Source organism: Bos mutus, chromosome 5 (assembly GCF_027580195.1).
Source record: "Bos mutus isolate GX-2022 chromosome 5, NWIPB_WYAK_1.1, whole genome shotgun sequence".
Taxonomy (NCBI): domain Eukaryota; kingdom Metazoa; phylum Chordata; class Mammalia; order Artiodactyla; family Bovidae; genus Bos; species Bos mutus.
Genome location: NC_091621.1, coordinates 10,556,033 through 10,581,138, shown reverse-complemented (window position 1 = coordinate 10,581,138; position 25,106 = coordinate 10,556,033). Strand labels below are relative to the sequence as shown.

At 39.4% G+C, this 25,106-nt stretch overlaps 2 protein-coding genes across 6 annotated transcripts in view; one reads left to right on the top strand and one right to left on the bottom strand.

Moving 5' to 3' along the window:
- ANKS1B (ankyrin repeat and sterile alpha motif domain containing 1B) overlaps positions 1-25,106 on the bottom strand; it is a 1,156,394-nt gene that overhangs the window by 861,486 nt on the left and 269,802 nt on the right. For all 5 annotated transcript variants that reach the window (XM_070370293.1, XM_070370295.1, XM_070370296.1 and 2 more), the window contains exon 9: positions 18,603-18,746. In XM_070370293.1, coding sequence (XP_070226394.1) covers positions 18,603-18,746 — 144 coding nt within the window. The remainder of the gene's footprint in view (positions 1-18,602; positions 18,747-25,106) is intronic.
- Positions 6,679-9,024, top strand: GARIN6 (golgi associated RAB2 interactor family member 6). The gene is given in 3 exon segments (XM_070371845.1): positions 6,679-7,237; positions 8,572-8,660; positions 8,788-9,024. Coding segments are annotated over 3 exon segments (885 nt in total).

Genomic DNA, 25,106 nt, shown 5'->3' with positions numbered 1-25,106 from the left:
CATGGGAAATAGATGGGGAAACAGTGGAAACAGTGGCTGTTTTATTTTGGGGGGCTCCAAAATCACTGTAGATGGTGATTGCAGCCGTGTAATTAAAAGACACTTACTCCTTGGAAGGAAAGTTATGACCAACCTAGATAGCATATTCAAAAGCAGAGACATTACTTTGCCAACAAAGGTCCGTCTAGTCAAGGCTATGGTTTTTCCTGTGGTCATGTATGGATGTGAGAGTTGGACTGTGAAGAAAGCTGAGGGCTGAAGAATTGATGCTTTTGAACTGTGGTGTTGGAGAAGACTCTTGAGAGTCCCTTGGACTGCAAGGAGATCCAACCAGTCCATTCTGAAGGAGATCAGCCCTGGGATTTCTTTGAAAGGAATGATGCTAAAGCTGAAGCTCCAGTACTTTGGCCACCTCATGTGAAGAGTTGACTCATTGGAAAAGACTGTGATGCTGGGAGGGATTGGGGGCAGGAGGAGAAGGGGATGACAGAGGATGAGATGGCTGGATGGCATCACTGACTCAATGGACGTGAGTCTCAGTGAACCCCGGGAGTTGGTGATGGATAGGGAGGCCTGGCATGCTGTGGTTCACGGAGTCACAAAGAGTCAGACATGACTGAGCAACTGAACTGAACTGAACTGAATAAAGGAAAACAAAATTTAAAAATGTGTGATACAGCTAATGTAGCATTAGAAAGGGCTTTATAGCCTTAATACATCAGTTCAGTTCAGTTCAGTTCAGTCACTCAGTCATGTTCGACTCTTTGCGACCCCAGGAACCACAGCACGCCAGGCCTTCCTGTCCATCACCAACTCCTGGAGTCCACCCAATCCCATGTCCATCAGGTCAGTGATGCCATCCAACCATCTCATCCTCTGTTGTCCCCTTCTCCTCTTGCCCTTAATCTTTCCCAGCATCAGGGTCTTTTCCAATGAGTCAGCTCTTCACATCAGGTGGCCAAATTATTGGAGTTTCAGCTTCAACATCAGTCCTTCCAATGAACACCCAGGACTGATCTCCTTGCAGTCCAAGGGACTCTCAAAGGTCTTCTCCAAAATACAGTTCAAAAGCATCAATTCTTCGGCACTCAGCTTTCTTTATAGTCCAACTCTTAGAACCATACATGACCACTGGAAAAACCACAGCCTTGACTAGATGGACCTTTGCTGACAAAGTAATGTCTCTGCTTTTTAATATGCTGTCTAGGTTGGTCATAACTTTCCTTCCAAGGAGTAAGCATCTTTTAATTTCATCACTGCAATCACCATCTACAGTGATTTTGGAGACCCCAAAAAAAGTCAGCCAGTGTTTCCACTGTTTCCACTGTTTCACCATCTATTCGCCATGAAGTGAAGACTCTTGAGAGTCCCTTGGACTGCAAGAAGATCCAACCAGTCCATTCTAAAGGAGATCAACCCTGGGTGTTCTTTGGAAGGAATGGTGTTAAAGCTGAAACTCCAGTAATTTGGCCACCTCATGCGAAGAGTTGACTCATTGGAAAAGACTCTGATGCTGGGTGGGATTGGGGGCAGGAGGAAAAGGGGATGACAGAGGATAAGATGGCTGGATGGCATCACTGACTCAGTGGACGTGAGTTTGAGTGAACTCCGGGAGATGGTAATGGACAGGGAGCCTGGAGTGCTGTGATTCATGGGGTTGCAAAGAGTCGGACAAGACTGAGCGACTGAACTGACTGACTGACTGATGCAAACTGTAATTGTTTGCATTTACCACCCCAGTCCATCCCTCTCCCTCCTCCCTCCACCTTGGCGACCACAAGTTTGTTTTTTATGTCTGTGAGTCTGTTTCTGTTTTGTAGATGGGTTCATCTGTGTCATATTTTGGATTCAACATATAAGTGATATCACACTTACCTGACACAGGCACACTGTGTGACTTACTTCACCTAGTACAATAATCTCTAACTGCATCCATATTGCTGCAAAGAGCATTATTTGTTCTTCTTAATGTTTGAGTAGTATTCCATTGTATATGTATATGACATCTTTGTCCATTCATCTGTCGATGGATATTTAGGTTGTTTCCATGTTTTGCCTATTCTGAATAGTGCTGCTAGAACATAAGAGTATATGTATCTTTTGGTATAAAAACAGGCATATGGACTAATGGAACTGAAAAGAGAGCCCAGAAATAAATCCAAACACCTATGGTCAATTAATCTTCTACAAAGGAGGCAAGAATATAAAAATGGGAAAAAGACCGTCTCTTCAAAGACCATCTCTTCAACAAGTGGTGCTGGGAAAGTTGGACAGCCACGTGTAAATTAATAAAATTAGAACACACTCATATCATGTACAAAAATAAACTCAATATAATCTATAAAAACATTGAATCACTATGCTATACATACGACACTAATGTAATATTGTAAATCAACTAAATTTCTATATAAAAAAAGAAAGAGGTCTACAATGACATTTGCATTCCTAATGTTATTTTAAGGCTTTATTGCATACTTAAAAATTGAAATTCAAATTGCTTATGATTTATCAATAGAAGAAACTTCTACATATTGAGGCACGGGGAAGTGATTCTAGCCTGTACATGATTTAACTTGAATTCTATGCTAACTAAAACAGCCTGTTTGTGGCCAAACACACATTGCTTTAATCATTAAAGAAAAAAAAAAAAAGGTGCATTGACCAGAAGTACAGAATGTCCATGTTAAAAATAAAGATTAAATGCCTCCTTTCATGGGACAAAATAAAAAATAAACTCAAAATGGCTTAAAGACTGAAATATAAGACATGACACAATAAAACTCCTAGAAAAGAACATAGGCAAAACATTCTCTAACATTAATCACACAAATGTTTGCATAGGTCAGTCTTCCAAGAATTTATTAATCTCAGGTTCAGGTTGATTTCTTATTTAGCCATCTCAGCTTCTTAACTATTGAAGCAAATACTAAGACAGTTTTCTAAATATCTAGAGGAATTCCAGATAAAATTCATCAGACTCAATGAAAATAGACATATTTGCCAGAATGCTACACATGATAGTTATCAGGCCACATAAGAGAGGTTCTACTGTTGCTGTTCTAATGACTGGTTAGGAAAAAATTGTGAGTCTTTAGACTCTATAAGTAATATTGCTTCTGGGAGACAAGGTAATTAGCTCAGTGGTCTAATGGAAGCCTAAGATAAGAATCTTGTAACATATGTGCATGGCATGAAAATGCTTTTAAGAAAATCAGTGTATCTTCACTTTATTTTTTAAAAGCCAAAGCAATCTTGAGAAAGAAGAATGGAAGTGGAGGAATCAACCTGCCTGACTTCAGGCTCTACTACAAAGCCACAGTAATCAAGACAGTATGGTCCTGGCACAAAGACAGAAATATAGATCAATGGAACAAAATAGAAAGCCCAGAGATAAATCCACACACATATGGACACCTTATCTTTGACAAAGGAGGCAAGAATATACAATGGATTAAAGACAATCTTGTTAACAAGTGGTGCCGGGAAAACTGGTAAACCACTTGTAAAAGAAGGAAACAAGAATGCTTTCTAACACCATACATAAAAATAAACTCAAAATGGATTAAAGATCTCAACGTAAGACCAGAAACTATAAAACTCCTAGAGGAGAACATAGGCAAAACACTCTCTGACATACATCACAGCAGGATCCTCTATGACCCACCTCCCAGAATATTGGAAATAAAAGCAAAAATAAACAAATGGGACCTAATTAAACTTAAAAGCTTTTGCACAACAAAGGAAAGTAAAAGCAAGGTGAAAATACAGCCTTCGGAATGGGAGAAAATAATTGCAAATGAAGCAACTGACAAACAACTAATCTCGAAAATATACAAGCAGCTCCTGCAGCTCAATCCAGAAAAATAAATGACCCAATCAAAAACTGGGCCAAAGAACTAAATAGACATTTCTCCAAAGAAGACATACAGATGGCTAACAAACACATGAAAAGATGCTCAACATCACTCATTATCAGAGAAATGCAAATCAAAACCACAGTGAGGTACCATTTCACGCCAGTCAGAATGGCTGCGATCCAAAAGTCTACAAGCAATAAATGCTGGAGAGGGTGTGGAGAAAAGGGAACCCTTCTTACACTGTTGGTGGGAATGCAAACAAGTACAGCCACTATGGAGAACAGTGTGGAGAGTCCTTAAAAAACTGGAAATAGAACTGCTATACGAGCCAGCAATCCCACTGTTGGGCATACACACCAAGAAACCAGAATTGAAAGAGACACGTGCACCCCAATGTGAACAATAGCCAGGACATGGAAGCAACCTAGATGTCCATCAGCAGATGAATGGATAAGAAAGCTGTGGTACATATACACAATGGAGTATTACTCGGCCATTAAAAAGAATACATTTGAATCAGTTCTAATGAGGTGGATGAAACTAGAGCCTATTATACAGAGTGAAGGAAGCCAGAAAGAAAAACACCAGTACAGTATACTAATGCATATATATATATATATGGAATTTAGAAAGATGGTAATGATAACCCTGTATGTGAGACAGTAAAACAGACACAGATGTATAGAACAGTCTTTTGGACTCTGTGGGAGAGGGCGAGGGTGGGATGATTTGGGAGAATGGCAAATAAACATGTATATTATCATATGTGAAATGAATCACCAGTCCAGGTTCGATGCATGAGACAGGATGCTCAGGGCTGGTGCACTGAGATGACCCAGAGGGACAGTAATTGGAGGGAGGTGGGAGGGGGGTTCAGGATGGGGAACATGAGTATACCCATGGCGAATTCATGTCAATGTATGGCAAAACTGATACAATATTGTAAACTAATTAGCCTCCAATTAAAATAATAAATTTATATTTAAAAAAGCACCTAAATTAAATTATACTGTTTCCAGTGCTACCTATTCCTTTCAACAAATACCAGAATCTCTTGGATAGATTTGAAAGGTTAGTTTGATTACTAAATATATGTTAGGCTTATTCTTTTTGTTAATTATAGACAATGTAAACGTGAAATGGAAATTAAAATATAAAGATTTTGGATGGGCCAGTAAGAACTGCTATTGATGTGTGACTAAGCCTCTCAATAAATAAAGAATAAAGTATTCATATTTCCAGAAATAACCAGATACTTCGATATGAAGGGAAGAAAGTGTTCATTTTTACTTACAGAACAGACAAAAAACTCAAAAAAGATGGCTTTACGTATGTATGTGTGTGTTATGTAAATTGTCATTCCAATAAGTATATTTTAATCTTACTGAATTTATAATATTTATAATAGCCAAATTTCTGACTACTTCTTTAATAAGCCAATTTGATAGTAAAGACTAGAGCATACATATGATGTTCAAGGCTCTTTCCACTGTACAGTTAGGGTACAGATGTCTAGGGAAAATCTCAGCAACTTGAGGGTAGGTCAAAACATAAAATTTTTGATGGCTATAAAAATATTGTTAATAAAAATAGCTTAATTCATCCCATTAATAGAAGTAAATAAGTATCCTAAGAGAAAACAGGAAATATAAAGAAAATAAAAATTACACCATCCAGGGACAAGCACTTTAAACATTTCGTTGAATATATTGTAATTTTATACCCAAACACACATATGGATGATTTTACATAAATTGGATCACAGGTATAAACCTAGTCTGAAATGTTTGCTTTTCTCTTTTTCTTAAAAGAATATTATCAGGTATATCTTTTCATTTTAATAAATAAGGAACTACATAATCATTCTTATGACTTCAGAGTATTCTTTCACAGAATGCTCCATAATCTATTTAACCAAATCCTTATTATAAGATATTAATCTTGTTTATGATTGTTTTTGCTACAATAAACCTTGATAAACATTCTATACATCCAACTTGTTTACCAACTTGTCCAACTGTCTTTAAGGTAAATTGCCTACAATTAATTCTAATTGTCAGCAGTTAGAAGTGCTGGTTAAGAGAGTATGCATATTTTAAACTCATACCTAACAGAAAGTTTGCCCAACCCTTTTTGAAAGCAATTTGTCAGTAAGTATTAAGATCCTCAGATGGGCCCAGGGAGGAGGGAGTGGTCTTCTGAGCTGTGGCAGTGTGGCCTGGTGAAGAGGATGGGTGAAGTAGAGAGGACAGTTACCCTGCTCTGAGGGCGGGACTGTTGCATGACATAGACAAAGGTCTGTGTGATGAGCCCGGGTCACAATGGACAGGAGAGGATAAGAGGGGTCCCTCAAGGTAGTTTAGGCTTAGTTGAAAGGTACAGTTTTTGGAGGAGAGATGCAATGGGATTATGATTGAATACCAATATCTGTGCACCTTAACATCTGTGCACCCTGACATACTGGGACCCTGATAACTGCACACCTTTATATCTGCATACCCTGACATCTACTGGAAGCCTGGCTTCTGCATGCCCTGACATCTCCATGCTCTAGGCAGGGCACAGTCAGGTCCAGAAGAAACTGTCTCTAGCACTGAGTAGTCGGTAATCAGCTCCCACAACTTGCCCTCAGTCACTCAGAGGCAAAATCTGCAGGAGACCACTGTTAGCCCAACTGCTGGAGAGACCAGGGAAACAGGACGCTCTACAAGGTGTGGTAAGGAAGGCTTGGAGAAGGTTCTAGGAGCTATCCTGATAAAAGTCAAGAACAGCCAATATACATTAGCATACTACTCAGCCAAAAGCAGTCTTGCCGAGTATGTTTAACACCTCCATAGGGAAACTGCAGTGATAACTGTACAAGGGGGAGTACCCTATATTCCAATATGCGCCAGTGTTTGAGAGTAACTTTATACAGGTCAGCAGGAAAGGAGAAGTGCTTGATGTGCACAACCGGGCCCAAATGGTGACTGTGGGCATCTTTCGTACCAGCCCCCACCTCACACTGCCTGATGTCATGCTGCTGGCCCAACCAGCTGCTATCTGTGATGACTCTAACAGGCACAGCTCTGCTGCCCAGGAGAGAGGTAAAAAGCCTACACAGATCTTAGAGCTAACCAGGCTGCTTCCCTTGAAGTTTGTAGAGATATCCATTCATAACAGTAAAAAACAACAGCTCCACCTGAAGCTTGCCAGTGGCCGCTCTTTTTACCTTCAGCTGTGTCTCCCTCCAGATAGAGGGGATCTTTTTATTCAGTGGAAAAACCTCATTTATTTCCTGAGACTATCAGCAAATGCTCACAGCAGAACTCAGGCCACCCGAGCTAGGAACATTCTGGACATAACTGGACTTAAGAAAAGAGAAGAAGTGCCTAGTGGTAAGTCTCCAAAAGATGGGGCCAGGGTGCTTAGGGAGAACAGCTTAAAGTCCTGCAGAGGCTTTGGTACAGAGGCTCATCTGGGAATACTCTAATTTTTGGAAGGACTCAAGGCCAAATGAGCCTCATTTGGAGGCCATGGCACACTAAAGAGGTTCCTAGTATTTCTCCAAAGAGTTCCCCAAGGCTGTATTGCAGAGATTTGTTAGCTGTCAGCAACCATTAATTTCATATCCAATATCATATTGCCATCTGCAGCAGCCTGACCACCCAATCTATTCTTGAACATATACTCCAACCCAGGTAGGCGGACATTTTGCAGAATGTATGTCTCCCCAAGACTGCCATGTACTTATTTTTGTATAAATCAGTGACAGTGAGATGTGCATAATTTGTTAATACCTATCAAAATACTGGGCTTCCCAGGTGGTACGGCGGTAAAGAATCAACCCGTCAATACAGCAGATGCAAGAGATGCAGGTTCAATCCCTGGGTTGGGAAGATCTCCTGGAATAGGAAATGATAACCCTCCATCCCCCGTCAATATTCTTGCCTGGAAAATTCCATGGGCAGAGGAGCCTGGTGGGCTACAGTCCATGGGGTAACAAAGAGTTGGACCCGATTGAGCACACACACATATACATCAAATTATTAATGTACATATCGCCTGACCAGGATAAATACTAACAAAAGTGTATTTTAATAAGTATTCTCACTGACACAAACTGTCCCAGCAAAACTGGAGTGGTCATTGTAGAGATACTGTAGGAGAACTTCTTGCATCAAATGGCAGAGTAGAGTTGAAAGCTCAAAATTCTTACTATAAGCTCTTGTTGTTTAGCTACAGAAAGAGAAGGAAGCAGTTTTACTGGTATCACTTTCTTTACTTGTCTTCTCCTAGGCAAATGCTACCTTTTCCTATGGAAGAAATCAAGATCGAGTGAGCATTCAGAGCCTTTACATAAACCGTGATGAGTTTAGAGCCACTTAGTATGATTATGGAGAAGGCAATGGCAACTCACTCCAGTACTCTTGCCTGGGAAATCCCATGGATGGAGGAGCCTGGTAGGCTGCAGTCCATGGGGTCGCAACCAGTCGGACACGACTGAGCAACTTCACTTTCACTTTTCACTTTCATGCATTGGAGAAGGAAACGGCAACCCACTCCAGTGTTCTTGGCTGGAGAATCCCAGGGACGGGGGAGCCTGGCGGGCTGCCGTCTATGGGGTCGCACCGAGTCAGACACAACTGAAGCGACTTAGCAGCAGCAGCAGTATGATTATGCTGGGGAGGAATGAATTTAACATGCCTCCCACATACACTGCCTTCAACAGTTCACATACTTCTGCAATTACAAAGCCTACAAAGCTTGATAGGAGCAATTGTAACAATAGGCACCACCACTAATGCTGTGGATGTGACTGTAACCATGTCTGCAAACTCAGAAGAGAAACAACAGCCCATCAGGAGCAACCTTCAGAGATCCAGGAGGAAGCCCAGTCAGCATGGTCATTATGGTTAATTTCAACATGTCTTATGATTGTTGTTAGCAAGGACTGCAAGTCCTTGTGTTCTCAGAAGGTACTTCCAGCCCATCAGTAAGAGCTGTTGGCCTCTCCCCATGGGGCAGCATGAGTATGGGAATTGCAGGAGTGGAGACTACTGATAAGCCTGTTCCAAAAACAGTTAAAGGTTTAGTATCCAGACTCCTCATCTCAACCTTACAGAGTGAAGGCTACATGAGTAAGCAGGGTGGTGAACAGAGGGTCTCCACCCATCAGGATTGACTCTTTAGGCAAGAGCCTCAAAGCCCTCAAAGCTGCACATGGTGCAGAGGTGGCTCATCTGAGACTGTGGAGGAAAGCAATAAATCATCTACCACAATACAACTCAACACATATTCTCTGCTCTAATAACATATGCTCTACTAACAAGAAAGCGTAATAGTAAAACTAAATAGGAATTTATAATCAGGCTCTGAACTATCTGTAGCCTTCCCTTCACTTGATATTTGTGATTAAATGAACAAGTGACAGAATAAAATGCTAAAGATTACTCTCAAAAATTTTGATCTATCTATGATCTACATTTATTAGCCAAAGAAACTTCGAAAACTTACAAAATAAATAACAAAGGACAGAAGCAACTGATAGGGGGCAGAACAACATAAAATGAGGCCTACAAAGCCACATAACACCCAGCTATGACCTTCAGTAGGTTACCTGTTTATTTCTTTAGATCAGTTCAGTTCAATCACTCAGTCGTCTAACTCTTTGCGACCCCATGAATCGCAGCATGCCAGGCCTCCCTGTCCATCACCAACTCCCGGAGTTCACTCAAACTCATATACATCGAGTCAGTGATGCCATCCAGCCATCTCATCCTCTGTTGTCCCCTTCTCCTCCTGCCCTCAAACCCTCCCAGCATCAGAGTCTTTTCCAATAAGTCAACTCTTCACATGCGGTGGCCAAAGTACTGGAGTTTCAGCTTTAGCATCATTCCTTCCAAAGAAATCCCAAAGTTGATCGATCTCCTTCAGAATGGACTGTTTGGATCTCCTTGCACTCCAAGGGACTCTCAAGTCTTCTCCAATACCACAGTTCAAAAGCATCAATTCTTCAGCACTCAGCCTTCTTCAAAGTCCAACTCTCACATCCATACATGACCACTGGAAAAACCATAGCCTTGACTAGACGGACCTTTGTTGGCAAAGTAATGTTTCTGCTTTTCAATATGCTATCTAGGCTGGTCATAACTTTTCTTCCAAGGAGTAAGTGTCTTTTAATTTCATGGCTGTAGTCACCATCTGCAGTGATTTTGGAGCCCCCAAAAATAAAGTCTGGCACTGTTTCCACTGTTTCCCCATCTATTTCCCATGAAGTGATGGGACCAGATGCCATGATCTTCGTTTTCTGAATGTTGAGCTTTAAGCCAACTTTTTCACTCTCCACTTTCACTTTCATCAAGAGGCTTTTTAGTTCCTTTTCACTTTTTGCCATACAGGTGGTGTCATCTGCATATCTGAAAGTGTGAAGTTGCTCAGTCGTGTCCAACTCTTTGTGGCCCCATGGACTGTAGCCTACCAGGCTCCTCTGTCCATGGGATTTTCCAGGCAATAGTACTGGAGTGGATTGCCATTTCCTTCTCCAGGGGATCTTCCCAACCCAGGGATCGAATCCGGGGCTCCTGCATTGTAGGCAGATGCTTTACCGTCTGAGCAACCAGGAAAGGCTTATCTAAGATTATTGATATTTCTCCCAGCAATCTTGATTCCAGCTTGTGCTTCTTCCAGCCCAGCGTTTCTCATGATGTACTCTGCACGTAAGTTAAATAAACAGGGTGACAATATACAGCCTTGACGTACTCCTTTTCCTATTTGGAACCAGTCTGTTGTTCCATGTCCAGTTCTAACTGTTGTTTCCTGACCTGCATACAGGTTTCTCAAGAGGCAGGTCAGGTGGTCTGGTATTCCCATCTCTTTCAGAAGTTTCCACAGTTTATTGTGATCCACACAGTCAATAAAGCAGAAATAGATGTTTTTCTGGAACTCTCTTGCTTTTTCCATGATCCAGCGGATGTTGGCAATTTGATCTCTGGTTCCTCTGCCTTTTCTAAAACCAGCTTGAACATCTGGAAGTCCATGGTTCACGTATTGCTGAAGCCTGGCTTGGAGAATTTTGAGCATTACTTTACTAGCATGTGAGATGAGCATGGGTGGCTGCGACGGCTCACAGAGTGCAGCGGAGAGGAGCTACCCCACATGAGAGGCCAGGGGCGGCGGCTGGGAGGAGCAACCCCACCTCCAAGGAGCGGTGGCTGTGCGGGTGCCGGAGGGCCTAGAGGAGCTATTCCACATTCAAGGTCAGGAGGGGTGGCGGTGAGGAGATCCCCCTAATCCAAGGTAAGGAGAAGCAGCTGCACTTTGCTGGAGCAGCCGTGAAGAGATACCCCACGTACAAGGTAAGAGAAACCCAAGTAAGACGGTAGGTGTTGCAAGAGGGCATCAGAGGACAGACACACTGAAACCATAATCACAGAAAACTAGTCAATCTAATCACACTAAGACCACAGCCTTGTCTAACTCAGTGAAACTAAACCATGCCTGTGGGGCCACCCAAGACGGGCGGGTCATGGAGGAGAGGTCTGAGAGAATGTGGTCCACTGGAGAAGGGAATGGCAAACCACTTCAGTATTCTTGCCTTGAGAACCCCATGAACAGTATGAAAAGGCAAAATGATGGATACTGAAAGAAGAACTCCCCAGGTCAGTAGGGGCCCAATATGCTACTGGAGATCAGTGGAGAAATAACTCCAGAAAGAATGAAGGGATGGAGCCAAAGCAAAAACCATACACAGCTGTGGATGTGACTGATGATAGAAGCAAGGTCCGATGCTGTAAAGAGCAATATTGCATAGGAACCTGGAATGTCAGGTCCATGAATCAAGGCAAATTAGAAGTGGTCAAACAGGAGATGGCAAGAGTAAATGTCAACATTCTAGGAATCAGCAAAGTAAAATGGACTGGAATGGGTGACTTTCTTTAGATAGCTACATGTAAAATATCTGACATCACTGTAGGCATTGTGTAAACAGTGTGTGTGTGTGTTCAGTCGTGTCCAACTCTTTGCGACCCTCTGGACTATAGCCTGCCAGGCTCCTCTCTCCATGGGATTTCCCAGGCAAGAATCCTGGAGTGGGTTGCCATGTCCTACTCCAGGGAATCTTCCAAACCCAGGAATAGAACCCACATTGCCTGTGTTTCCTGCAGAGGCAGACTCTTTATCCACTGAGTCACCTGGGAAGCCCAAGAGAAAGAGACAAGGATGTAAATAATAGGCAGAGGCAGAAATGAAATGCCATGGAAGCCAGGGAACTGGGGTGAGACCAACTAACTCCAGATGAGAAGGTTTAGACAAAAAAGCAGATGTGTCTTTAGGTGAGTCTTGAAAGAAGATAAATTCGTTAGAGAAAAAACAAGATGCACCTAAGTCATTCCAACATCTGCAAAAGCAACAAAGCTTAGCAAGATGCCTACAGCACAAAAAGCCCAAGGTGTATGGGATTACAGTTCTTATGAAACAGCACTGCTCTTTATTTGTTCAGATGTATTCACTGCATTCACCGAACTCAAGTAACAAAATTCCTCTCTCTTCTTATTTCATCTTCATTCAAAAGTTTCCCTTCCCCCACACTTTCTTTTATGACTTCAGTTTCCTATGGCCAGACAATACCTGATCTCACTGTAGCTTTTTGTGAGCATATCAGTCAATCAAATATTTCAGATTTGGGTTTGCCATTTGAGCAAACACAAGGTACAGTTTTATACTTTATTCCTAGCACCTTTATTGAATTGTCTCCTGTTCAGACGGTTCCCAAGTACTATTGCAACAACACAAATGGGAGAGCTATAAAGTGCAACTCCCATGTTCATTCTTGGCCTTATCTAACAGTTTGATTATCTGCTCTAGAGGATCTTTCCCCAACCCCACCTTTGTTCTTGCTCACTTCTGAATTCTACTTCCTCCCTTCTCACTTCTATTTTCAAAATAGTAGTGATTGTTATTGCCAAGAATGTTGAAAAACAAATTTGAGTTTAATTATACTTTCCAGAAAGGGCTTCGTATTCCCAGTCCCTTCATTCTTGATTTCTTTTCTAATTCTTTGCCCAGCTTAAATTTTATTTAACTGCTTTGAAATTATACTAAAGTGCCCAATATATTATATATATTTTCATTTTAATCCTGTTATTCAGAATTATCAATTCTCATAAATTTGAAAGGAATTGCCTCTTATAAAAACTCCAACAATCTAGTCACAATAAGAGAAGAAAATACCTTCTAAAAACCAGAAAAAAATAGATGAAACTTGAATATAGGATCAATTCAAAATATAGGCAAAAACTAGAAATTAAATCGGAGAAGGCAATGGCACCCCACTCCAGAACTCTTGCCTGGAAAATCCCATGGACGGAGGAGCCTGGTGGGCTGCAGTCCATGGGGTCTCTAAGACTTGGACACGACTGAGCGACTTCCCTTTCACTTTTCACTTTCCTGCATTGGAGAAGGAAATGGCAACCCACTCCAGCGTTCTTGCCTGGAGAATCCCAGGTACAGGCGAGCCTGGTGGGCTGTCGACTATGGGATCGCACAGAGTCGGACACGACTGAAGCGACTTAGCAGCAGCAGCAGCAGAAATTAAATGATTTTGGAAATTAAGATCCAAAAGACCAAGCAATGTTCTAATTTTGCAAGTACAAAATCTAAGAATTTGAAAGTGATAAATAATATAGTTTTAAAGCCCAGAATCAGAATGTAAAAGTAACCTGGCTCCCAATTAAGTTTGTATTTCCATAATCCTCATGTTTCTGAAGTTTAGCACTCTACTTTGAATACAAGATATTTAATACCTGTTTGCTAGATCCAGCTAAGAAGAATAAATTATATTTATTCCAATCCAGAAAATCTGAATATGTAAGAATCTGCTAGATCAGATCAGATCAGATCAGTCACTCAGTCGTGTGCGACTCTTTGCGACCCCATGAATCGCAGCACGCCAGGCCTCCCTGTCCATCACCAACTCCCGGAGTTCACTCAGACTCATGTCCATCGAGTCCGTGATGCCATCCAGCCATCCCATCCTCTGTCATCCCCTTCTCCTCTTGCCCCCAATCCCTCCCAGCATCAGAGTCTTTTCCAATCAGTCAAGTCTTCGCATGAGGTGGCCAAAGTGCTGGAGTTTCAGCTTTAGCATCATTCCTTTCAAAGAAATCCCAGGGCTGATCTCCTTCAGAATGGACTGGTTGGATCTCCTTGCAGTCCAAGGGACTCTCAAGAGTCTTCTCCAACACCACAGTTCAAAAGCATCAATTCTTCGGTGCTCAGCTTTCTTCACAGTCCAACTCTCACATCCATACATGACCACAGGAAAAACCATAGCCTTGACTAGACGAACCTTTGTTGGCAAAGTAATGTCTCTGCTTTTGATTATGCTATCTAGGTTGGTCATAACTTTCCTTCCAAGGAGTAAGTGTCTTTTAATTTCATGGCTGCAGTCACCATCTGTAGTGATTTTGGAGCCCAAAAAAATAAAGTCTGACACTGTTTCCACTGTTTCCCCATCTATTTCCCATGAAGTGATGGGACCGGATGCCATAATCCTCGTTTACTGAATGTTGAGCTTTAAGCCAACTTTTTTCACTCTCCACTTTCACCTTCATCAAGAGGCTTTTTAGTTCCTCTTTACTTTCTGCCATAAGGGTGGTGTCATCTGCATATCTGAGGTTATTGATATTTCTCCCGGCAATCTTGATTCCAGCTTGTGTTTCTTCCAGTCCAGCATTTCTCATGATGTACTCTGCATATAAGTTAAATAAACAGGGTGACAATATACAGCCTTGACGAACTTTTCCTATTTGGAACCAGTCTGTTGTTCCATGCCCAGTTCTAACTGTTGCTTCCTGACCTGCATACAAATTTCTCAAGAGGCAGGTCAGGTGGTCTGGTATTCCCATCTCTTTCAGAAGTTTCCACAGTTTATTGTGATCCACATATTCAAAGGCTTTGGCATAGTCAATAAAGCAGAAATAGATGTTTTTCTGGAACTCTCTTGCTTTTTCCATGATCCAGCGGATGTTGGCAATTTGATCTCTGGTTCCTCTGCCTTTTCTAAAACCAGCTTGAACATCAGGAAGTTTACAGTTCACATATTGCTGAAGCCTGGCTTGGAGAATTTTAAGCATTACTTTACTAGCGTGTGCTGCTGCTGCTGCAAAGTCACTTCAGTTGTGTCCAACTCTGTGCGACCCCATAGACGGCAGCCCACCAGGCTTCCCCATCCCTGGGATTCTCCAGGCAATAACACTGGAGTGGGTTGCCATTTCCTTCTCCAATGCATGAAAGTGAAAAGTGAATGTGAAGTTGCTCAGTCGTGTCCGACCCTCAACGACCCCATGGACTGCAGCCTTCCAGGCTCCTCCACCCATGGGATTTTCCAGGCAAGAGTACTGGAGTGGGTTGCCAGAGATGAGTGCAGTTGTGCGGTAGTTTGAGCATTCTTTGGCATTGCCTTTCTTTAGGATTGGAATGAAAACTGACCTTTTCCAGTCCTGTGGCCACTGCTGAGTTTTCCAAATTTGCTGGCATATTGAGTGCAGCACTTTAACAGATCATCTTTCAGGATTTGAAATAGCTCAACTGGAATTCTGTCACCTCCACTGGCTTTGTTCGTAGTGATGCTTCCTAAGGCCCACTTGACTTCACATTCCAGGATGTCTGGCTCTAGGTCAGTGATCACACCACTGTGATTATCTGGGTCGTGAAGATCTTTTTTGTACAGTTCTTCTGTGTATTCTTGCCATCTCACTGTACTAATTCCACTGATTGCAAAGGCTCCGGTGCCAAACTGTAAGGTAGTGAGGCCCTTACATGCACAGTGTAACTCTGTGCATGTAACTTTTCATGAGGCCCTATATGCACAGTGCTTATGGCTTAATGATTTTAATGGCTCCCAAAATAATTCAGATCTGAAAAAAACTGGCTTCTAAATAAAGTTTCCTTAAAATTTCATCAATAACAGAATCATATGTCCAGAAAATCCTGAGTTCAAAGTTGTTGCAAGTTATAGGAAAAACTTATAAGCTATAAGTTTTTTATAAGTTTTAAGCTATACCAGTGTGTCAACCATTGCACATTAATTTTATTGTGAAATATAATAAGTATTTTTATAGTTTGCGTCATCACATTTAAAATGTTGTTATAATTATATATGTATATATATGTGCTAAGTCACTTTAGTCGTGTCTGAATCTTTGTGACCCTATTGACTCTAGCCCTCCAGGCTCCTCTGTCTATGGGATTCTCCAGGCAAGAATATTGGAGTCGGTTGCCATGTCTTCCTTGAGGGCATCTTCCCCACCCAGGAATCTCTCATGTCTCCTGCACTGGCAGGCAGGTTTGGTGCTAGTGGTAAAGAAACCTCCTGCCAATGCAGGAGATGTACGAGATGCTGGTCGATCCCTGGGTCAGGAAGGTGCCCTGGAGGAGGGCATGGCAACCCACTCTAATATTCTTGCCTGTAGTATCCCATGGACAGAGGAGCCTGGAGGGCTACAGTCCATAGTGTCATGAAGAGTCAGACATGACTGAAGTGACTAAGCATACACACACACATATGTTAAAGGGGAACCCATTACAAATTGAGAACATTAGTAAAAGAAGACTAGAAGAGAACTTGGTAAAAGAATTGTTTGATTTGTTAGATTAAATACATTTTTTAAAAAGGTACTGCATCTCAAGTAAGTTTATAGATTTAAAGCAGTAACAATTAAAAACCCAATAAGAATACTTTTTAAACTTGACAGAGTATAAAATATAAATTTAAAAGCAGACAATCATGTCAGCTAACAGTGTTAATACAATGATATTTCTCCTGCAATATATGTGCAAAAATATCAAAGTGGGTCATTGTTTTTAAAAATAGGAAAATTAAAATAAGAGATTCAGAAGAAAACCCAAGCCAAGCATGATGGCATATAATGAAAGGAATGAGTTACTGTCAAATGTAAGGTCATAGAAAAAGTAGATATCAAGTTAAAAACAAATATAAAGCCACATTTGAAATTTTTTTAAAGAAATTCTAGATGAAATGAATTTTTTAAAAAGACCATAGTCAATTTGATGGTAAAAAAAAAAGTACACAACATATGCCCATACAATATTAAAAAAGAAAGAAAAGCTTCAGATTGGGAAATATTTTAGGGTAAATATAGCTATTAAAATAGTAATACTCAATATTTATTCAAGTGATACAAGCCTACACAGAAAAATGCCAAAGAAAAATATTAAAAATCATAAACAAAACCAAGGTACTACCAAACATACTCCCAAACCTAGTAAAACAAAATGTTAAAATTTAAAAAATAAACGTAAAGGTTAATAAGGTGATGGAGAACCCAGATATAGTCATATATTATGATAGCTTAGAGTTCTGCTATTTTATAAGAATTCTACTTTTGAAAATAAAAATATAAAAATATTAATTTTATGAGCCAAAAAATAGGTAAAAGCATTCAATTACTGGTAAACTGTTAAGCAGATAAAAGTATATTAATAAAATCAAAACCTATGTTTCTTAATTTCCTTTCTTCTATACCCTTGACTAACATACACACAAACACACCCTTTTAAATACGTAAAAGTGTTTTTTAATTTATTTTTAATTGAAGGATAATTGTTTTACAGGATTGCATTGGTTTCTACCAAACATCAACAAGTGAAGAAATGAAACCCTATAGAAAATCATTTAATTCAAATACTAGGTAATTGTGACAATGTTTCAGGAACAGTGTTGGCATTAAATCATAGACACTGAGCAATACATAGTGTGCCTTTATGGATCTCACAGGCCGGTAAACGTTGAAAAGAATTCTGTAAGGTTAGTATAAATTGTCTTAAAGTTTCATAAATAGTTCATATAAGATAAAGAGATTCTTTAAGTGCAATAAATCAATATTGGAATTTGGGTGGCTGTGATTAACTTATGACATAGATGTAAAAACATGTAACGATTTCTTGAAGACAATTACTTCATATTTGTTGCAAAACAGAAAACAATATTTTTGAGATATACTGAATTCTTTCTTATCCTAGATTATTTTTCCACTTATATTTTATGTAGTTACATAAACACACCTTGCCATTACACTATTTTTCATATTAAGTGCTTTTTCATCTTCATGTAGAGATGAATTCATTGTGGCTTCAAATTTCCTAATTCTGTTTGGCTTGTGAATCATAATGCACAAGAAAAATTTGAGGGTGACACAATAAAATTAAAAGTGACTTAATGAGTAGTGAAATGATTTCAAAATTATAATCAATGCTTTAGTGTTCTATTCTCATTTTGGTATTGTAGTGCATAATTGTCAGTGGCACACATTATTCTACAATATTCCATTGTGCTAAGAAAAAAAAAATCACTATGCTTTTAAAGAGTTCTCACATGCTTTCTTTTAAATCATTTTATTATTATTTAAATATGAATTATGATTTAATTTCAAAATAGCATTCTTTAAAATGAAATATTTCAAACTCATAAATACTAAAACCTCTTATATAACTCAATTTTTCTAGAGCTAGCATCATGACCAAAATAAAATCACATAAAATTATAATTATGTAGAGTATGTGTTGACTTATGCATACATGTACAGCTAGTTATATAAGCATTTTACTGACCCTGAACTGAAAAAATTTCAAAGTATAAATAAAATACTAATTGGATTTTCAGTGGATAATAAAAAAGATTTATTTATAAACCTAGGCAACCATTTTTATGTTTTATTGTATCTTAAGAAAGTAAACCATTACCTGTGCAAGAATGGGGAAGCCAAGGTTCCTACATCCATTACAAGGAGTTAATGCTTCCCAGAGTCCTGAGGGCCCACAAGTGTTTTCATCATCATCATCTTCTTCCACTTCTCCTGGTGACAAATTTATTGTAGATGAAGTTCTCTGAAATTAAATATATATCATAGCAATATATTATATCAATGCCAGTCAGATATCTTAACATCAATTAAATTACATAAATTTCTCATGGTGTATGTTAGCAAGAAGAAATTAGCTTAATTCTGGCCATAGTTATGTGACTGTGCTATGGAAATCAGCCAAAAAATATGTATAATTTAATTCTAAGTTGAGTGTGAAAGAAAACAAAGTGAAAAAACTGGGTGACAAAGATTGGCAAATTGCAAAGTTCATGTTGAAGAACAGGACATGAAAATGACTCAAAAGAACATAAAAACAGCAACAAATATTTTGATTTCTAATGAAATCAGAGGAACAAAATTAAAATATTGAAATAGGAATCGATAAAATTCTATTTTTTTTCACAGTGTCATCAAAAAGTAGACTCGTTTTGGGGGAAAAAAAAGAAATTCATAAAATTTCATATTATATGCATAAGAGGGGTATGTGCTAAGTCGCTTCAGTCATGTTCAACTCTTTGCAACCCCTGGACTGTAGCCCGCCAGGCTCCTTTGTCCATGGGATTCTCCAGACAAGAATACTGGAGTTGGGAGCTATGCCCTCCTCCAAAGGATTTTCCACACCCAGGGATTGAACCCCTGTCTCTTATGTCTTCTGGGAAGCCCTTGTAAGATACTTTTAAAGTTAATAATAGGACTTCCATGCTAAGCAAACATATTTAGTTTTGCTACTTTTCAAATCTCACTTAAATGACAGCAAAACTTCTGCAAAAATGATCTAAACCATAAGGACAAGGACAACAGGAGGGAAGTTAACAGATGAGCAATATCTAGAAAACATTTAGACAATGATAAACAGATGACTTATCAATTTCATATAGAAAACTTGAGGATTCGGACAGCAAACTGTCTGCAAAGAGGAAGAATAAAAAGCAGATCTATTCATGATTCAACTCCTCTAAAGGACTTATGAATGAGAGAGATTGACTACCTGTGAAGTAATAATGCAAGAAATTTTGTAGGTGCTGGTGGAACTAAAACAGAATAGAAACTCTATATTAGAAACTAGACCCCAGACTCATCACCCAGCCAAGAAAATAAACCTTCACCACCTGACAAGAAATTGGAGATTTACCTTCTGGTGAGGTTAAAGCAAAGGGATTATGAATTCTAAGAAACCAGGCACAATGAACTGAGGGATGCCTCTTTAAAAACAATGAAATTAAGTGAATATCTATGTAGTAAATAAAGATGCTCCACCTGCCCCTGTGCCTTCTTCCCACATTTGTCTTAGAGAACATGGCAGCTAAGCTCATATCTCCCAGGTAGCAGATGAGAGTATACTCCTCTGGACCGCTCAAGAAAAACAATCTGTAAGTACTTAGGAAAATGGCAGAGGGGTCCATGCCTTAATGCCTACTGTGAAACCCCTCCCCAACAAACTCCATCCACATAAACAGTTCCTAATTTTTCAGTTAAATATGAACAAGAGTATGATAACCATATATTGGAAGGAAGCTTTTAACAGGCCAAACTAAATATACAGATAAAAATTATAAACAGTATCCTCAGAGAGAGAGAATACATAAAATCCAACAGAAGAGATGGAAAATAAGTCTGAGCAAATTTCCCAGAGGACAGAACAAAAGAAGTTAAAAGTTAAGAAAATTAAGGGGTCAAACTAAGAGTTCCAAGTAGAGGTAAAAAGAAATTGTCAAAGTAACAATGCAAGAAATTTTGCCAGAACGAAAGAAAAATTCCAGATTAAAAGAGCCTGCTGAATATGCAGCAGGTAGTATTTTTTTTAAATAGCAAAGACAATAAGCTTGTCTAGAAATATTCAGTGTGTAGTGTTCAGTATAACATTGATAGATTATGATTACTGAAGTTAGTAAAGATAGTTTACATACTGAATTGTAAATAGCACCCATCTCCCCCTGAAAGTTGTTGCTTTAAAAAACAGCATATAAGACTTCACAATACAACTGGTTTTTGCATTCACATCTTACATTTCCCTTTATCAATTTTCAATAACTGAGAAATTAAGAACTTCAATAGTCCTTCAATGAGTTACTGTCTGTAAGATATAATATAGTGCTACAGTGCTTTGATAATTATAATACAATAATACAGTGCTACAATCTACTGAGTCCTCTATTATTCATTATTTTAATTCACACAAGACTTTCAGGAAAATACTAAACTAAGCCACAAGAAGTCAAGTAAAACCCAAGGTCACGGAGATGACAGAAAAAGGATCCTAATCCAGACTGCCTAACTCTAGGGCATCCAATCCATATGTTTGATCAATGCTATCTATAAAAATGACTAGAATGATCAAATGGGCATCTCCTTCACCAACTCATGATCAATTATTGGTTTCACAATTAAGGTTGATACATATGGCAGTATAAATCATATGCTTGGCTAACAATTATCAACATTTTATAATCAGTTTTTTTCTTCTGTCTCTTTCTCCTCCCCAAAGAAAAACTGCTTATGTCTGTTCCCAGCTCATAATTCTTCAAGTACTTCCCATTGTAGAGCAAATAATATCCATATTCCTTAATATGGCTTCAAGGTTTTATGGTCACACTATTTTTCAGCCCCTTTCTTACTCCCTTTTACTCACCCGAGGCTATAACCGAATGGAATTATTTATCCTTTCCTAATCTGTTCTGTGCTTTTGTTCATGCCCTCCACCTTACTTCTCCATACAACTATTGTACTGCTTAAGAGTTTAGACTCTAAAATTAGTCCTGAATTCAAGTTCTCTAACTCTCTTCCTTTTTAGCCTACTAATTAGTGTGATTTTCAGAGTATAGGACCACTGGCAGCGTCACTTACCTTATGCAGTGGGAAAATACAGTAGTATACACCTCCCTTAGAAACTTTTCCTGAAAAATAAGGTAATGAATATATGGTGCCTGACACACAGTCAGGTTTGAATAAGTATTAACCACTGTTTTTAGCTATTATTCTCCTATAATACTATTGATTCCTCAAAATACAATTCAGATTTCACCTCTTACATAAAATTTTCCAGATTTACCACAAACAGGAAAGATGTTGCTCTCTTCTGAAAGTCTTCAGTTCTTTCTGTCAGTTTGTGTATTCTGTTATTTCACATAGACTTTGAAATGACAAATGGTACAGTGGCAAAGAGCAGAAGTTTTAAAGTCAAACAGATATATATTTAATATATGCAAATAGATATATATTCCTGGCTCTGCCACTTGCAAGCTGTGTTACTGAGCAAATCATATAATCTGACTAATCCTCAGTTTCCTTATCTGCAAAGTAAGCATAATAATCATTCCTACTTGAAGGGGCTATATGAGGATAAAATTAGTTGCTTGACAGTGACAGGTAGATGAAAAATAATCAGTGCTGCTGCAGTGCTGTCACTCAGTCATATCTAACTCTCTGAGACCCTATGGACTGCAGCCTGCCAGTCTTCTCTGTCCATGAGATTTTCCCAGCAAGAATACTGTAGGGGGGTGCCATTTCCTCCTCCAGGGGCTCCTCTAGACCCAGGGATCAGAGGCGCGTCTTCCGTGTCTCCTGCATTGCAGGCAGACTCTTTACCACTGAGCTACCTACTGTGGAAGCCCATAAAAAATCATCAATAAACGTTATTTTTATCATAATCTTTAGCCTGAAAGAGTTATATACACACAAACACAGACACATACAAATTATTTATCTTAGTTAATTGTAAGTTATCTGAAAGCAAATATGCCTTATTCACATTTGCATCTCTTACCATGTGTTTTTGTATAATGTAATTTAATAATTATTTATTAAATAAATCATTAAAGGAATGAGTTTTAAACTAACATTTGTTTGACTACCTAGAAAATTTTACTAATAATAAGAGGTATATATAATTGCATCACAAGTCTCATCATTGTTATTTTAGTTTTGTTTTATATTAACATTTGCCAATAGCATTAGCAAAAATAGCAAAATTTATTTTATAAATTTTGTGGTTTAGTACTGCCCCCTAAAGACAGTTTAGAAGTTAGCTGTGTACAATTCAATGTTACTCAATTTGCAAGGTCATCCTACAATTGAGGGAAGATTGTAATACAAGTCCTCTGACTCTAGATCCTATAATCTTTCTGCTGCCGCTGCTGCTAAGTTGCTTCAGTCGTGTCCGACTGTGCGACCCCATATACGGCAGGCCATCAGGCCCCCCAGTCCCTGGGATTCTCCAGGCAAGAACACTGGAGTGGGTTGCCATTTCCTTCTCCAATGCATGAAAATGAAAAATGAAAGTGAAGTCGCTCAGTCGTGTCCGACTCTTCACGACCCCATGGACTGCAGCCACCAGGCTCCTCCGTCCATGGGATTTTCCAGGCAAGAGTACTAGAGTGGGGTGCCATCGCCTTCTCTAATCTTTCTAAGAACTACTTATTAGAAGGAAGTTTCTAATTTCTAGAGCTCTTTAAAGAGACAAAAGATATTCAAAATATTCAGAATATCTACAAAGGAATTTCTGTGTTATGTTATACTTTATCATTGATGGCCTTTAAATGTTAAGTCCAAAATTCAGTAAGTCTACAATGTTATGTGGCAACGTGGATGAGAGGTGAGCTTGGGGGAGAACAGATACACGTATATGTATGGCTGAGTCCCTGTGCTGTTCACCTGAAACTATTACAACATTATTAATCAGCTATACTCCAATACAAAATAAAAAGGTTAAAGGCTAAAAAAAAATTTTGTAAGTCTAAGCAATTAAAGTGTATACTGTTCAGGAAAAGGATCAAGGATCAGATATGATTTCCACACAGACTCTTTAATCCTCATTAGTCAATCCTTGAGTGCATGTCTTTAGAAACATGCTGGCAGTAGGAGAAGAGAAAATCCAAGGATGTCCAGTGTTAGTCCCACCAGGCTCCTCTGTCCATGGAATTCTCCAAGCAAGAACACTGGAGTGGGTGGCAGTTCCCTTCTCCAGGGGATCTTCCTGACCCAGGGATCAAACCCAGGTATTGAACTGCAGCACTGCAGGCAGATTCTTTATCGTCTGAGCCACCAAGAAAGTTCCAAGGACATCTACATCCTGTCCAAAAGTCCCTGGAAGAAAAGCAGAAACTGATGCTGCTCGACAGAGCCAGGATATAAGAGAACAACCTGTGAGTGGGGAAATGGGATGATGGAATGAGACAAAGCTACTTCTCATCCTATCAGAAATGCAAACACAAAATTAAAAAGTAGGAAAACAGTCTAAAAGAATTGTCAATGCAAAGGGACCTGGCAAATGGGCAGACTCCAGAGAAGAAGCAACCATCAGAAACGGAGGGCAAAACAAAGAGAGATCATTAGGGACAGGAGTCAGCAATCTGGTCTGCAAATCAGCAAAGTCTTTTTGTGTTTGTTTTTCAAAACTGAAAATGATTCATTAACTTTTAGTGAAACTTAAAGTAACACATGCTTATTGTAAAACAAATCATTCAAAATAAAAAGTTATAAAGGAGAAAGTGAAGCTTTTCTGATATTAATTATTATTACAAACATTCAGTGCATGTCCATCCAGATTTGAACTCATGTCCAGTGTTTTTTTCAGAATTGATAAATATGCAATTGTATGCCAAAGAGTACTCTTATTGGGTGGCTCAGACGGTTAAGAATCTGCCTGCAATTCAGGGGAGCTGGGTTCAATCCCTGGGTAAGGAAGATTCCCTGGAAAAGGGAATGACAATCCACTCCAGTATTTTTGCCTAGAGAATCCCATAGACAGAGGAGCCTGATGAGCTACAGTCCCTGGGGTCACAAAGAGTTGGACACAACTGAGTGACCAAGGGAACATTTCATGCAAAGATGGGCTCGATAAAGGACAGAAATGGTATAGACCTAACAGAGGCAGAAGATATCAAGAAGAGGTGGCAAGAATACACAGAAGAACTGTACAAAAAACATCTTCATGACCCAGATAATCACAATGGTGTGATCACTGACCTAGAGCCAGACATCCTGGAATGTGAAGTCAAGTGGGCCTTAGAAAGCATCACTACGAACAAAGCTAGTGGAGGTGATGGAATTCCAGTTGAGCTATTTCAAATCCTGAAAGATGATGCTGTGAACGTGCTGCAGTCAATATGCCAGCAAATTTGGGAAACTCAGCAGTGGCCACAGGACTGGTAAAGGTCAGTTTTCATTCCAACCCTAAAGAAAGGCAATGCCAAAGAATGCTCAAACTACCACACGATTGCACTCATCTCACATGCTAGTAAAGTAATGCTCAAAATTATTCAAGCCAGGCTTCAGCAATACGTGAATGGTGAACTTCCTGAAGTCCAAGCTAGTTTTAGAAAAGGCAGAGGAACCAGAGATCAAATTGCCAACATCTGCTGGATCATGGAAAAAGCAAGAGAGT